General features: G+C 38.0%; 1 protein-coding gene across 1 annotated transcript in view; it reads right to left on the minus strand.

The window, feature by feature from the left end:
* Positions 1-14,497, minus strand: part of PSME4 (proteasome activator subunit 4) — a 105,195-nt gene that overhangs the window by 23,247 nt on the left and 67,451 nt on the right. Inside the window, exons 28-39 of the mRNA XM_053589913.1 lie at positions 12,372-12,581; positions 10,516-10,652; positions 9,598-9,651; positions 9,179-9,308; positions 8,446-8,527; positions 6,851-7,004; positions 6,273-6,342; positions 4,964-5,089; positions 3,610-3,762; positions 2,559-2,663; positions 819-910; positions 15-146 (exon numbers count right to left, since the gene is read on the minus strand). Coding sequence (XP_053445888.1) covers positions 15-146; positions 819-910; positions 2,559-2,663; positions 3,610-3,762; positions 4,964-5,089; positions 6,273-6,342; positions 6,851-7,004; positions 8,446-8,527; positions 9,179-9,308; positions 9,598-9,651; positions 10,516-10,652; positions 12,372-12,581 — 1,445 coding nt within the window. The remainder of the gene's footprint in view (positions 1-14; positions 147-818; positions 911-2,558; positions 2,664-3,609; positions 3,763-4,963; positions 5,090-6,272; positions 6,343-6,850; positions 7,005-8,445; positions 8,528-9,178; positions 9,309-9,597; positions 9,652-10,515; positions 10,653-12,371; positions 12,582-14,497) is intronic.

A 14,497-nucleotide genomic window follows, 5' to 3' on the forward strand; every position in this document is an offset into this window, starting at 1 on the left:
GGAAGAGTCCCTACCTGCCTATTCTTTCCCTGACATTTTTGTAGACCTGGGTAAGTTTGGGTTCCAGGTACTTCAGCAGTCTGTGCAGTAGCTCAGGCACTCTCCATTCTTGCTGGGCAAGGCCACCTTGCAGCACATAAAGGCGACTGAAACAGAAGCACAGGAGTGTCGCTGTGTTAGAGTCCCTTTCTGCCTTTATAAATGGACAGCAGATAAACAATGTCTGTATCTCAATCAAAACTTCCATTTTCTCAATTATATCTACGATCAACTTAGCATTTTTATGAACATTTCATTTTTCTTAAATAATTTTCTCTGTATTTGCATTTCATTTCCACTACTACACAATTTAAAGAAATACTAACTAAAGAACACCCATTGAATTAATCTTTACACATTCGAATTTATATCTGTCTCACTAATTAACAAAGTAGTTATTCTTCTTTTTAATGGGACCATCCATATTTCTTCTTATTATTCACTAACTTTTTATAGCTCCATATGCCCCCAACAAGTACAGTCAGTTTTCCTTAAAATGACTACACATGATTAGGAAGTTAATACTATTACAGCACAATTACCCATCCCATTGTCTACCACTGAATCTAACTCCTGCTTAAACTGCACAGGTCCTGTGTATTCCTAACCGAGAAATAACTTCTTTAAATAGCATACAGTGTATGGAGATGAATCCTATCACCTTCCAAAAGAAAGTAGTTATTTTATCTAACCTTTAGGAGGAGAGACAACTCATGCCCAATTATATCTTCGATAAACAAAACCTTTGTGTCGACCTCACCCGTTTTCTATTTATTTACCATGCATCCACAAAGGATCCTCCTTCACCACTCAGTGGTGATTCCAACAGCAGCTCAAAAAGCCAATGAAGTTTCCGAGGATCTCTACTTTCCTGTGTCAAAAATATGAAATAACAATTAAACAAGGGGCCTACAGTTCTGTAAATAAACCATATCCAGTTATCTTAGAAATATTAAAAATACTTATAAATACAATCAATTCTTGGTATCTGTGGGGGACTGGTTCCAGGACCACTAGGGATATCAAAATCTGCTCAAGTCCCTTACATAAAAAGGTGCAGTATTTATAGATAATCCACACATCGTCCCATACACCTATGCTTTAGATCATCTCCAGAATACTTACAACGTCTAATACAATGTAAATGCTATATAAATAGTTGTTATAATATATTGTTAAGGAAACAATGACAAGAAATAAGTTTGTCTGTATTTAGTACAGGCACAACCATCCATTTCTTTTTATTTTTTTAAATTTATTTATTTTTATTGTTAAATCATAGCTGTGTACATTAATGCAATCAAGGGGTACAATGTGCGGGTTTCATATACAATCTGAAATACTCTGATCAAACTGTTCAGCGTAGCCTTCATGGCATTTTGTATTCTGCATTTAGTAAGTTTTGCCTGTACCCATTCTAAGATGCACAGTAGATGTGGCCCCACCCATTACCCTTCCTCCACTCTAACCTCCCCCCTCCCTTCCCCTTCCCCTTCCTGAGTATCTTCATCCCAACATTGGTGAAAACCATAGATGCAGATACTACAGATATGGAGAGCTAACTGCATAGAAGGAAATCAAACTGAAACTGATAGGTGAGTCAAATGTACAGGTAATTATTATCAGCACTTATGTTACCAGTGGAAAATTGTTGTTAGTTAAACATTGTCTTTATATTACAGCAGAAGGTATAGACATATTTGGTGTCAAAAATAATGCCTACAACCTTTAATGTGCGGTTTTTACTATATCTAAGTTAATACTTCCAAATATAAGATTTTTTTTTTTTTTTGAGACAGAGTCTCAAGCTGTCACCCTGGGTAGAGTGACATGGCATCATAGCTCACAGCAACCTCCAATTCTTAGAGGGTCTCCTTTAGTAGACAGGGTCTCGCTTTTGCTCAAGCTGGTCTTGAACTCCTGAGCTCAAGCAATCCACTAGCCTCGTCCTCCCAGACAAATATAAGATTTGACTTGTCACTTGGATAAAACAATCCAGCGGCTTACACCTGTAATCCTAGACCTGTGGGAGGCTGAAGCAGGTGGACTGCCTGTGCTCATGGGTTTAAGACTAGCCTGAGTTCATCTCTAATAGCCAGGTCCTGTAGTCTCAGCTACTTGGGAGGCTGAGGCAAGAGAATTGCTTGAGCCCAAGAGTTTGAGGTTGCTGTGAGCTATGATGCCACAGCACTCTACCTAGGGTGACAAAGTGAGACTGTCTCAAAAGAAAACCAAAACAAACAAAAAAAATCCTTAGAGTTATCATTCAAGACTTATGTGAAAGGTTGAAGCGAACCATCTCCAATTGTGTAAGATGACAAACTATGAATAAAATTTCTGCTTTTATAAATATTTTTATAAATATATTTTCCAGACAACACCTCATTCTATAAAATAGAATAACTATTGCAAAACAAAATTTCAAGATTCAAGAAGTATGATGAGATTTTACACATTCTGAGCCAGGGTACTAAACAGTTTGAATAGCTAAGTTAGACAAAGGAAGCAGGAAAACTTACACAGGATGTTGCTATACAAGTTCCCCAGTCATTGTAAGTTTCTACCGTAATGTTGGACAATGCTGTTCTAAGCAGAGGGCACAGAAGCTCCCAAAGCTTCTCCACCTACTCAAAACAAAATACATGGGTAAAAGTTAATGACACTCAGAACATTTTTCTTTCTTTCTTTCTTTTTATTTCTGCTTACTATGAGGGTACACATAATTAGATTCCACTGTTTATACTTGTAAGATAAAGTCTGAGTTGTGGCTATTTACTTCACCCAGGAAGTATGCTGTATACAGAACATTTTTCTGCACATATCGCTTTTTCTGGAAATGTGCACAAACACGAATTGATACAACATTTAAATTACTTTTTAGAGCATCCAAATAATCCTGGAAAGCACCTTATCATATTATCATCATATATATCAAGGTATAGATGATTTTTTTCCTTAAAAAATATTATTCAGACAGGAGGAGACACTCATGGTTCCATAGCAGATCACCTATTTAAGTTGACCTAATTTTCATAGATGGGACATGTACCACATGAATGTACTAGTACAACTGGCCCAGTTTCTTAGATTGACCACCTCTGTATATTGACCAATTTTTTTCCTTTTTGAGACAGTGTCTTACTATTGTCACCCTCGGTAGAGTGCCATGGCATTACAGCTCACAGCAACCTCAAACTCTTGGGCTTAAGCAATTTCTCTTGCCTCAGCCTCCCAAGTAGCTGGGACTACAGGGGCCTGCCACAACGCCTAGCTATTTTTTATCGTAGTTGTCATTGTTTAGCAGGCCTGGGATGGGTTTATACCCTCCAGCCCTGGTGTAGGTGGCCGGCGCCTTAACCACTGAGCTATAGGCGCCAAGCCATATATTGACCAATTTTTTACAATCCCTTAGGTGGTCAACTTACAGAGGATCTCCTGTATATACATGACATTTTATAGAATCGAACATTTCATATTTGAGGTATCAGGATTTTAAAGTGTTAGGAATTGCTACCTTTATAGACAATGTATCTTTAACAGGAAATGTACTTGTACAGATAAATGCGTCACCTTTTCAAATGTCCAATGCTTAGAACCTCTGATTAAACCAGCTATAATTTCTGCAACACATCGCTGAGTACTTTCATGTGAATCTGCTACCAAACGTTCTAAATGGGGCTTCAGAACTGGCAGAAAGGCATCATCAAAATTTCTAAATATACCCTATAAAAACAAAAAAAGTTAAGTTTTTCAGTATTCAAATGATGATCATTTTAATTATAATATGCTTGTAATTTTTTGTACATTACTACTATACATAAAAACTCCAAGTATTCTCTCTGTAGAATTAGCTGCTTTAACAATGCCTCCAATTTAAAATGGTAAGAATACTACCATTTTATGTTATCACATTAAAATGTAACCAAAGAAATAAGACAATAACCTTTCTGACTTTAAAACTATTATGCCTCAGGCCAGGCATGGTGGCTCACACCTGTAACCCTAGCACTCTGGGAAGCTGAGGTGGGAGGTTCACTTGAGCTCAAGAATTAGAGACCAGCCGAGTAAAAGTGAGATGCTGTCTCTACTAAAAACAGCAAAATTAGCCAGACATAGTGGCAGGCTCCAGTAGTCCAAGCTACTCAGGAGGCTGAGGCAGGAGGATCTCTTGAACACAGGAATTTGAGGCTGCTGTGAGGCAGACAATCACAATGGCAATGTAGCCTGGGCAACAGGGTAAGTCTTTAAGCTAATTTTGCAGTTTGGAGATTCTGTCTTCAAAAAAGCTCCCCAAAACAAAAACTTACTATGCCTCAAAAAAAAAAAAATAAGTAAACATGAAGCACACACATATATATTTTTTGTTTTTTAGCACTAATTATAAACATTAAAGAAATACAATCATCCCTCAGTGTCTTTCCTAACAAGGATGTGAAAATGTTCAAGAGCTTTATATATTATAAAATTCTGCAGTATTTGCATAGAATATATGTGTATCCTCCTCTGCATATTTTAAATCATATTTAGAGTCCTTCTTTTTACCACCTAACACATTGTAAATGCTACACAAATAGTTGTTATACTATACTGTTTAGAGAATAATGAACAGGAAAAGAAAAAAAAAACCTGTACGTGTTTACAATCACTCATTTTTTTCCCTGAATATTTTTATCTGTGGTTGGCTGAATCCATGCATGCAGGACCCATGAAGAAGGACAGCCCACTATACTAAAAAGCTTGCTGGTTTTCCTTTTCACAAGTCCCCAACCTTCAGCTAAGATCCGTATGACTGACAAAAATTCCAGCGCCATTTTAGATGAAGGTGATGGCTAAACTCAAACTTTAATCAAGTATTTAAAACAGGAACCTACAAACTCAACAGTCACAAAGCTTTACAAAGAGGATGTATAGATAATATACTTACCTTAAAGAGGCAAAAACGTCGTGGATTAAACTTATCTTTTCCTTTTCTGTCTTCTAAAGATAGAAAAGTAATTAACTGTTCAACAAATTTAGGATCAGAAAAATGATCAAATATAATCTGTTCTGCCTATAAAGTTAAAAAAAGAACAATATTCAGGGTTTTAAATCTACTTAAAAACACGATTCTGAAAAACTTACAATTATAAGATTTTGATACCCAGCAACAATCTGTTTTTATCCTAAAGAACTTTTAGTTCTCATAGAGACCATAATGCTTTCTAAAACCAAAATAATTCTCCCCATAAAAATGCTACCTCCTTAAGAATAGTTAAAAATCTTCCTCAGATTCTTAAGTTTGGGGTCCCGTTTTTCATACTATGGATTAAAACCAACAAATGTCCCACTTGAGAAATGAACACAATGCTATTGTGCCGCCTGATGAGTGATGAGAAATTTATGAAAATCCCTCAAATTGGAAATCAAACCGTAGCAAATCATTTCCACATTTACATAACACCAAAAGCTAAAAGGCAACATTTTGTTCTAAATCGGAACATGACAGTTACATCACGGTAACTTGAGAAAGACGCTTTGTGAACTTTCAATGTGAAATAGGGTCAATGAAACATAAGGAGTTCTGACTTAAATCTTCAACTGGGGCGTGGTGCTCATGCCTGTAATCCCTCAAATTTAGGAGACTCAGGTAGGAAGACTGCTTGAAGCCAAGAATTTGAGATTAGCCTGGGCAACATAGTGAGACCCCAGTGGCTGGCTCCTGTCGTCTTAGCTACTCAGGAGGAGGTGAGAGGGCCGCTGGAGCCCAGGAGGTGAAGGCTGTAGTGAGCTATGATAACATGACTACACTTCAGCTTGGGCGACAAAATGATATCCTGTCTTTAAAAAAATTAAAAATTAAAAAAGACACAAACCAACCAAAAATCTAAATGTCTATTTACTGAGTACCAATCATTTCTTTAGATGCAATAAAAAACTAAACATCAGTCAGTCATTACCTTTGCCTTTAAGAAGCTTGTGTCAAACAAAACTGAAACAAGGAACTAGCAGCTAACTACATAAAGCAGTCCCCAAGGGAGTAGTAACTTGAGAGTAACCTTAGTTACAGCAAGACCTGTCAATGGGCCTAGAGAAGGGGGAAGGGAGGTGGAGAGAGAATTACACTCTCACTAGTATTTACATAGTGCTATGCTGAAATACACAAAATGAATTTTAAAAAGAACTAAATTGAGATTGAGATAAATCAATGGCCAAAAATAAGATGCGTTTGAAGCAGGGTGAAATGGAATGCTTACCTCTGTCATATCCTCCCTGCTTCTGCCAAGCTTAGGCTGCTCTTCCACACCAGCATAAACAACCATATTCCTACATAGTAAGAGTTTATATTTATAATATGCATAGAAAAATAGAGCTTCCTGGATAGAAAGCATTAGAAGACACTTTTAATGAACTCTAACTAAATGCTAAGTTTGGGGAGATGAGTACATCAGTAACAGCCTGAGCCTTTAAAATCTATCAAATCACTGCATCTTAATGAAACACTATTGGAATCAATAAGGAGAGACAAATTAAGTATTTCTCTGGGCTGGTTTAGGCATGTGTATTAATAGGTAGGAATGTAATTTAGAGCACATAATTAACAACTTCCTTAGCCATACTGTAAGAGCATTAAGAAAGGCTAAGGGTTTTAGTACCAGGAAAGAGGCAGGAATGAGGCATAGCATTGGCAGGAGCAAAAGAAAGAGAGGAAGAGGGAAGAGGAAAAACCCTTCAAGTGCCTCTAAACCTCCCCCAGACATCTAGAAATCCAAACATGATAAAACAATAAGTAAAAGCTATTTGACAATAAGGTCCATGGTAAGCTACAACTTACTTTGGCCAGCTGTAGTATCCCCAGTGAGTTTTTTCCACAAAACAACTTGACTCCCATTCTTTTTTAGTTCTTGGTATACTTTTGCTATCATAATGTAACCAATGATTATCAGGCCTATCTCCAGCAAGAATTTGGGTGGGTTTAGGATGTCCACCTAAGGAAAAGAAAATCACATTTGATGAATTTGAAAACATTCATCCAAGCATTATTCTCAACTTTCAATCAATAGTTACAGTACAACCTTTTCTATATAACAAGACTGACTCTCAAGGCACAACCACATGTATGTATATAAACAATTAAGGGAGTAATTCAAACCAGAGAACAGATGTGATTATCCACTAAATGGTGTTGTGATAGTCATTTGGGGGGAAAAAGAAATCAAGTATTATACACATTTCACCCCCTTTACCCAAATTAAAAGAATTTCATTAAAACTTTTCAGCTTTGAATTAATTTCAGACTTACAGAGCTCAATGAATTCTCATGTATCTTACACACAGACACCCCAAATGTTAACACCTTCCGATGTATGCTTTGACACTCTTTCTCCTCATGACACACACCCGTTTATTGAACCATGAGTATAAACTATAGACATTTTGTCAAATGTAATTCACAAAATTAACCTTGATATTGATACTGTGCTAAATTTATTTAGAGACAGAGTCTTATTTTGTCGCCCTCAGTAGAGTGCTTTGGTGTCACAGCTCACAGCAACCTCCAGCTCTTGGGCTTACACGATTCTCTTGCCTCAGCTTCCCGAGTAGCTGGGACCACAGGCACCTGCTACAACGCCCGGCTATTTTTTGTTGCAATTTGGCCGGGGCCGGGTTTCAACCCACCACCCTCAGTATATGGGGCCAGTGCCCTACTCACTGAGCCACAGGCACCACCTGCTAAATTTATTTTTATTTATTTATTTTGCAGTTTTGGCCGGGGCTGGGTTTGAACCTGCCACCTCTGGCATATGGGGCCAGCGTCCTACTCCTTTAAGCCACAGCCGCCCTATTTATTATTTTTTTTTGAGCCAGAGTCTTACTATGTCATCCTCGGTAGAATGCCGTGGTGTCACAGTTCACAGCAACCTTAAACTCTTGGGCTTAAGCGATTCTCCTGCCTCAGCCTCCCAAGTAGCTGGGACTACAGACGCCTGCCACAACGCCCAGCTATTTTTTTTTTTTTTGCAGTTGTCATTGTTGTTTAGCAGGCCTGGGCCGGGCTCAAACCCACCAGCCTGGGCGTATGTGGCTGGCACCCACTGTTTGTGAAGAACTGGAAGAACTGCCCACTGAGCTACAGGCGCCGCCCCTAATTTTTCTGTTTTTAGTAGAGAAGGGGTCTCTCTCTTACTCAGGCCAGTCTCAAACTCCTGGCCTTACGGAATACTCCTACCTCAACCTCCCAGAGTGCTAGGATTACAGATTTAAGCCACCAAGTCTGGCCTGAAAGGCATTTACTTTTTTAAACTTCAGATTAATATGAGGATACCAGTGATTAGGGTATATTTTGTTTGTGTTTGTTAAGTCATATTCAAGTTGTAGTTGAGCTCTTGGCCTGAAAAGCACTCTGAATTACTCTTGGTTAGTACTTACTGATTTCATAGGGGTTGATGGTGAGCTTTTTGTGGGCTCTTTTTAGCTGTTTGAGAATACCAGCTACAGCTGAGATAGCCATCTAGAAAAAACACATAAAGGTATACATGTCTCAAATTTTTAAAAATCTCTTACATGGTTGCCTGCTTTACTTAAAGCAAAATTAAATTCAGTTTCTTTCAAAATCACCTCAGGCATTAACATCTGGTGCTCTCACTTAGAATGAGTTATTTGTAGTCGTTCCTCTAGGACTTTCGCTGTTAGTATCTCTGCCTAGAAAACTCTCACTCTTTTGCTGTTAAATCAATACTTGCTCATTCTTCAAATCTCAGCCTGTCTTTTCAAATGTCCTTCTCCAAGGTACTAGTCTAGACCAGCTCGTCATACTTTTTGCACCTCACTAATAATTTGAGAGAGAAAAAAAGTACTCCCTGAGTTCTTTTCCCTCCAGAAACACTATACACCTAATGCTATAATTTTCCAAAGTCTATCTTTCCTAATAGCCTATATATTTGTTCCCTGCAATATCCCCAGTGTTGAAATGCATAATGCCTAAATACATCCTCATGTCTTTGTTAGATGAATCATTATCATCTCTGAACCAATGGGGAAGATTTCAAATCAATATACTTCCAAGTACTTAATAAGTGTACATTGTTTGTTAAGAACTGGAAGACTTCAGATGAGGCAAATATTCTCAAACTCAAGATTATAGCTGAAATAAGGCAGATACCTTTCGAACCACAATCGCATCATGGTTGAGATTCTCAACAAAAAACCGTATGGCACGAAGAGGTAATACTCGGTCATCTCTCAAGAGTAGAGACAGAAGCCCAATGCCTATATGTTCAAATTTCCAGGGCCTTAAAAAGAGGGAAAAATGGCAAAGAGTATCACAAATAAAACCACTTTTTAAATAATCCATATCAAAATAGTAATTAAAATAGGTCTACTAAAGAACACCACTCTTCTACATCAACCCTAACACCTCCCTCCCCATCTCTGTCCCTCCCAATCACGTTCTGAATACACAAACCAGAGTACAATTTTCTGTGATATATGCCATGAATAAATAGCCTTCAATGCAGAAAACCCATAGAGAGTATTTAAGAGAAATCTTTCCAGAATTATGAACATTTTTTTTGCACTTACAGATTTCTTTGCTCCACACCATCTAGCAAAGTGTTCACCAAATTTTCATAGTTCCTTAAAGAGTAAACAAACAATTCAGGTGAGGTGGTGTTTTATTCTGATGCTAAGATGAACATCAAAAAATGTAATAAAAAATTCAAATTCTAGCCAAATTCACCCTCCTCCCCCTATGCCTCATCACCAGACCATAAAGCTCCTGGTGAGAAGCAAGGCAAGTGAAAGCAGACAGATAAACGGGAATGCTGGGAAAGGAACACCAAGGGCTAGGTACTGTTCCCAAGTACTTGGGTACTGTTCCCAAGTGGGCATTCAAAAGCAAATCTGTGAGTAGCAATCAATTATTTAGGAGTGGTCTATCAATATGGTAATCCAGGTATCTGAAATACATCAGGCACACTCTAATTCTTGTATAAGAGCCTATAAAGACATTTTAGAAACTAGTAAGTAGGAATACTCATATATTAATTATATAAAATTAAGAAGGCTCTCGCTTGAGTGTTATTTGGTTCCAAGAATCCAAAAACTGTTTACTAATATGCTGATAACCAAATTTGATCAAAAGGTAATTATTATAGAAGGTATGAGCAATACACACACTGAACTCGAATTTAGGATTTAATGACTAATGTGTGTACCAATCACCAATTATGTTGTTTCTGCAATATTACTATCTAAAAGAAAATCAAAAATAATTCACACTGGAAAAAAAGATATGATATTAAAATAACTCTGTTTTTAAGATGGTGTTTTCATCTTCATAGTTAAAAGGGGAAAGTAGGGATCTTTGCAAAAATTATTTCCCATGGTTTATTTTTTCAGAAGTCAATGTGTAAAAAATTAGTAAGTAATTATGGCACACTTGTACTTTAGAGATATTTAAAAAACATCATCTATCTTAGCAGACCATTTATCAGTTACCTTAGGGCATCAGCATTCCTTTCTTGTTGGCGTTTAAGTCCTTCTTTAATTTTTTCTGGGCTAAGCAATATCTGGTTGATAGAGGGGTGTTTTGACTGTTGAAGTAACTCTGCTACTGTAACACATGACTTTGGAATCTTAATAAAAAGAAAAAAGCAGGACAGCAAATTAAGTTTGACAGATCCTACAATGTGGGTGGACCTTAACACCACTGAGCTCAGTGAAAGAAGCCAGACACCAAAGTTCACGTTTTTATGCTTCTATTTATATGAAATATCTAATAATGGGCAAATTTATCAAGTGAGAAAGTAGGTAAGTGATTTCCAGGAGCTTGGAGTGTGGGGGAGTGGTGACTGCTACTGGGTACAGGGTTACTTTTTGGGTAATGAAAATGTTTTGGAATTAAGAGTGGTAATACAACTCTGCGAATAGTGTTGTGAATAATGTATGTGTCCAACAGTACATGCTGAAAGGGTATGTGGTTTATATCTCAGTTAACTTTTTTCTAAAAAAGAAAACATAATCTAATGATAGTTGAAATAGCAAGTCTGTGTTTTATTTAAAATAATTACATTTAGAGCAGTATTGTTTGTTTTTTGAGACAGTCTTGCTCTGTCCCCTGAGTAGAATGGCATCATCACATCTCACTGCAACCTCGAACGCCTAGACTCAAGTGATACTCCTGCCACCACTTCGCAAATAGCTGGGGCTACAGGCAGGCACCCACCACTATGGCTATTTTTCTATTTTTTTTTTTTTTTTTTAGAGACAGAGTTTCACTTTATGGCCCTTGGTAGAGTGCCATGGCATCATACAGCTCACAGCAACCTCCAACTCCTGGGCCCAAGCGATTCTCCTGCCTCAGCCTCCCGAGTAGCTGGGACTACAGGCGCCTGCCACAATGCCCAGCTATTTTTTGGTTGCAGTTCAGCCGGGGCCGGGTTTGAACCCGCCACCCTCGGTATATGGGGCTGGCGCCTTACCGACTGAGCCACAGGCGCCGCCCTATTTTTCTATTTTTTTTTTTTTTTTGCAGATTTTTTGGCAGGCACTGGCTTTGAACCCGCTACCTCCAGCATATGGGGCTGGCACCTTACTCCTTTGAGGCACAGGCGCCACCCCCTATTTTTCATAAAATGGGGTCGCTGTTGCTCAGGCTAGTCTCAAATTCCTGACCTCAAGAGATCTTCCCACCTCAGCCTCCCAGAGTGCTGAGGTTACAGATGTGAGCCTCCAGACCTGGCCTAGAATGATTTTTTTTCTAAAGCTGGGTAGGGATTTCAACCACAGCACTTTAGCAAAGAGGGGGATTCGCCTATGCTCACCCTTCTTCTACCCACTCTCGCATCCTCAGGGGATACGAATACAGATTTGCAAGTTCTTAGATGATCTGCTCCATTTCTCAGTTTGAACACCACAGAATATTACTCTTTTTCATTTGTTAAACCTTCCAATTGTAATTTCCTTCACTATAAATCATGAACCCAGTGGTCAAACTCTTGTACCTCTGGCAAAATGGCTAACCTCCTAAAATATGTATAATTGACTTTGAATAATGAAGGTGTAGACACACAAAATAATGGTAAATACAACAATGTAGTAATGCTTTTTACTTCTTGGTAGAAAAGAAACTTGATCTACCTTAGACAAGCTACAACTTGCTACTTCACCCCATTATCTACAATAAGGATCACTGAAAGTATAAAAAGGAAACAGATAAATACTTTTTAGAAGAACATTAGGATCAAATGCCAAAAATATTATTACTAAAAAAAGAAAAAAGACAAAAATAAAAAGCATTTTATCAAGGCAGTAGAACTTCTACCAAAATTTGAGTGAAAAATAATTTTGCTTACTGTAAAGTCCAAGCCAATTGTTTCATATTGCCTATGAATCTTTTCTGCAAGATCATCAAACAGTCTCACTATTGATGGCTTTTCCAAGGACATTGCTTGGCTAAGCCCTGAAGAAACAATTGCTGGCCAAGTCTGTACAATACAGTCCCAATCATGAAGGTTTGCCAAGCATACACCACTGTGATTTCCAAGAAGACAATACAAGGCACCCTGTAAGAAAAATGTATTATATGAGAAGTAAAAAGCATTGTCTAACTGTAGCCAATGTACCCACAGTAGTTTTTAAATCTTCATTCATTATTTAAGTTCTTAATATTGTCAGTAAATAGGATTACACGTTTAAAATGTTACTTCTGTAAACTTGAACGTGACATTTAATGGGCCTCCACTATCTCTTTAAGTCATGTAAGAGTTTGCTTAAAGAATGGCCCTTAATAAGGTAACAGAGAAATGTAAAGATGTTTCTAAAACCATGGATACCATTCTATTTTCTTCTACTATATCATAAAGGCCATGATATGTGAAACTCTTAATGTTACAGGGCCTAATGTTTGAAGTAATTTATTAAATAGCAGTTAACACTCAGATGCCAATTTACTGAGACTATAAAAACTTGATTACTTAATAATGCTGTGTATTTTTTTACCTTGTTGTTTGGTGGGCCCGGGCTGGGTTCAAACTCGCCAGTCCCAGTCTATGTGGCTGGCGCCCTAGCTGCTGAACTACAGGTGCGGAGCCTCCACGGGTTCTCTATCAGGCCACTGGTCACCTTGATTTTGTTGAACTAACATATATTTGTCACTTTTGACTTTACCTGACATCTCTGATTTTCTTCATTTAAATTGCTACCAACAAAGGCAACGATATGACATCCAATGAGTTAGATTTCTACAACACTCCTGAATTACACGTTTCTACTGGGAGGTAGAAGGGCAGCACACTTTTTCTGTAAAGCGCAGTGCATTTGGTCTCTATCTCAACTACTCTTCCCTGACACTATAGTGTGAAAGCTGCCATACACAATAAGGAATGGGCATGCCTGTGTTCCAACAGAACCTTTCTTACGAAAGCAAGCAATTGGGCCTGGGCTATATAATTTGTTGACACCTCTACCTTACAAGCTAACTACAAGGGACATTTTTGGGGCTCATCTGAATTATCTCCAGAAAGCAACTGACATGGCTAATCGAGTATTCCTTCTGGAAAGATCTTTGCTTTTCCTCCTCATGTCTTATCTTTCCGATCTCTCCGATGTCAGCAGGCTCTTCTATGCAGCTTCCAAAGAAGTTTTGATATGTGCTCTCAGTCCTCTTCTCACTCCTTTTCTTGGCTCTTACCCTCACATGAAGATTTCAATTATCATCAGCGTATACTGAGATTTATCTTTAAACTCGAATGTCTAACTGCGTGCCTGACACTACTTCTCAGTATGGCAACCACTTCAAATTAAACTTGTCCAAACAAACAATTTCATCATCTATTCTCCTATTTTGTCTTTCTGATGTGCCCAACAACTAATCATTCAATCCAAAAGCTTAGTAATTTTAATAACTTTCTCTTTAATGAGAATAACCTTCTCATATTCCATCACCAAGTCCTATCCATTACCTCTCCTAAAACACTCTCTATCAGTTTCTTTCTGCCTAATGGTATAAGCCAGCGGTTCTCAACCTGTGGGTCATGATCCCTTTGTAACAATAAAAATACATCCTGCATATCAAATGTTTACATTACAATTCATAACAGTAGCAAAATTACAGTTATGAAGTAGCAACGAAAATAATTTTATGGTTGGGGATGACCACAACATGAGGGCATGTATTAAAGGGTCACAGCATTAGGAGGGTTGAGAACCACTGGTATAAGCAATCATATTTTACCTATCCTTTGTTGTATCCCTATGGGTTTGTGGCAATTTCCTTATTGTGTCATTTCCTTCTTTCTCTGCTCAAATCTCAAAGCTTTCACTCAGTTGCACCAACTTACTATTCAGTCCTCTCTCAGGCCCTTCCTTCATGCTAGTGATGCTAATCTAAACGTTTTTATCTTTCATCTCCCTCTGCTACCCCCACCCCTCATAAGCCATCCAGCCTACTCAGCCAGTAGAGGGCAAGTTAAACTCTTTT

Source organism: Nycticebus coucang, chromosome 4, assembly GCF_027406575.1.
Source record: "Nycticebus coucang isolate mNycCou1 chromosome 4, mNycCou1.pri, whole genome shotgun sequence".
Classification (NCBI taxonomy): Eukaryota; Metazoa; Chordata; class Mammalia; order Primates; family Lorisidae; genus Nycticebus; species Nycticebus coucang.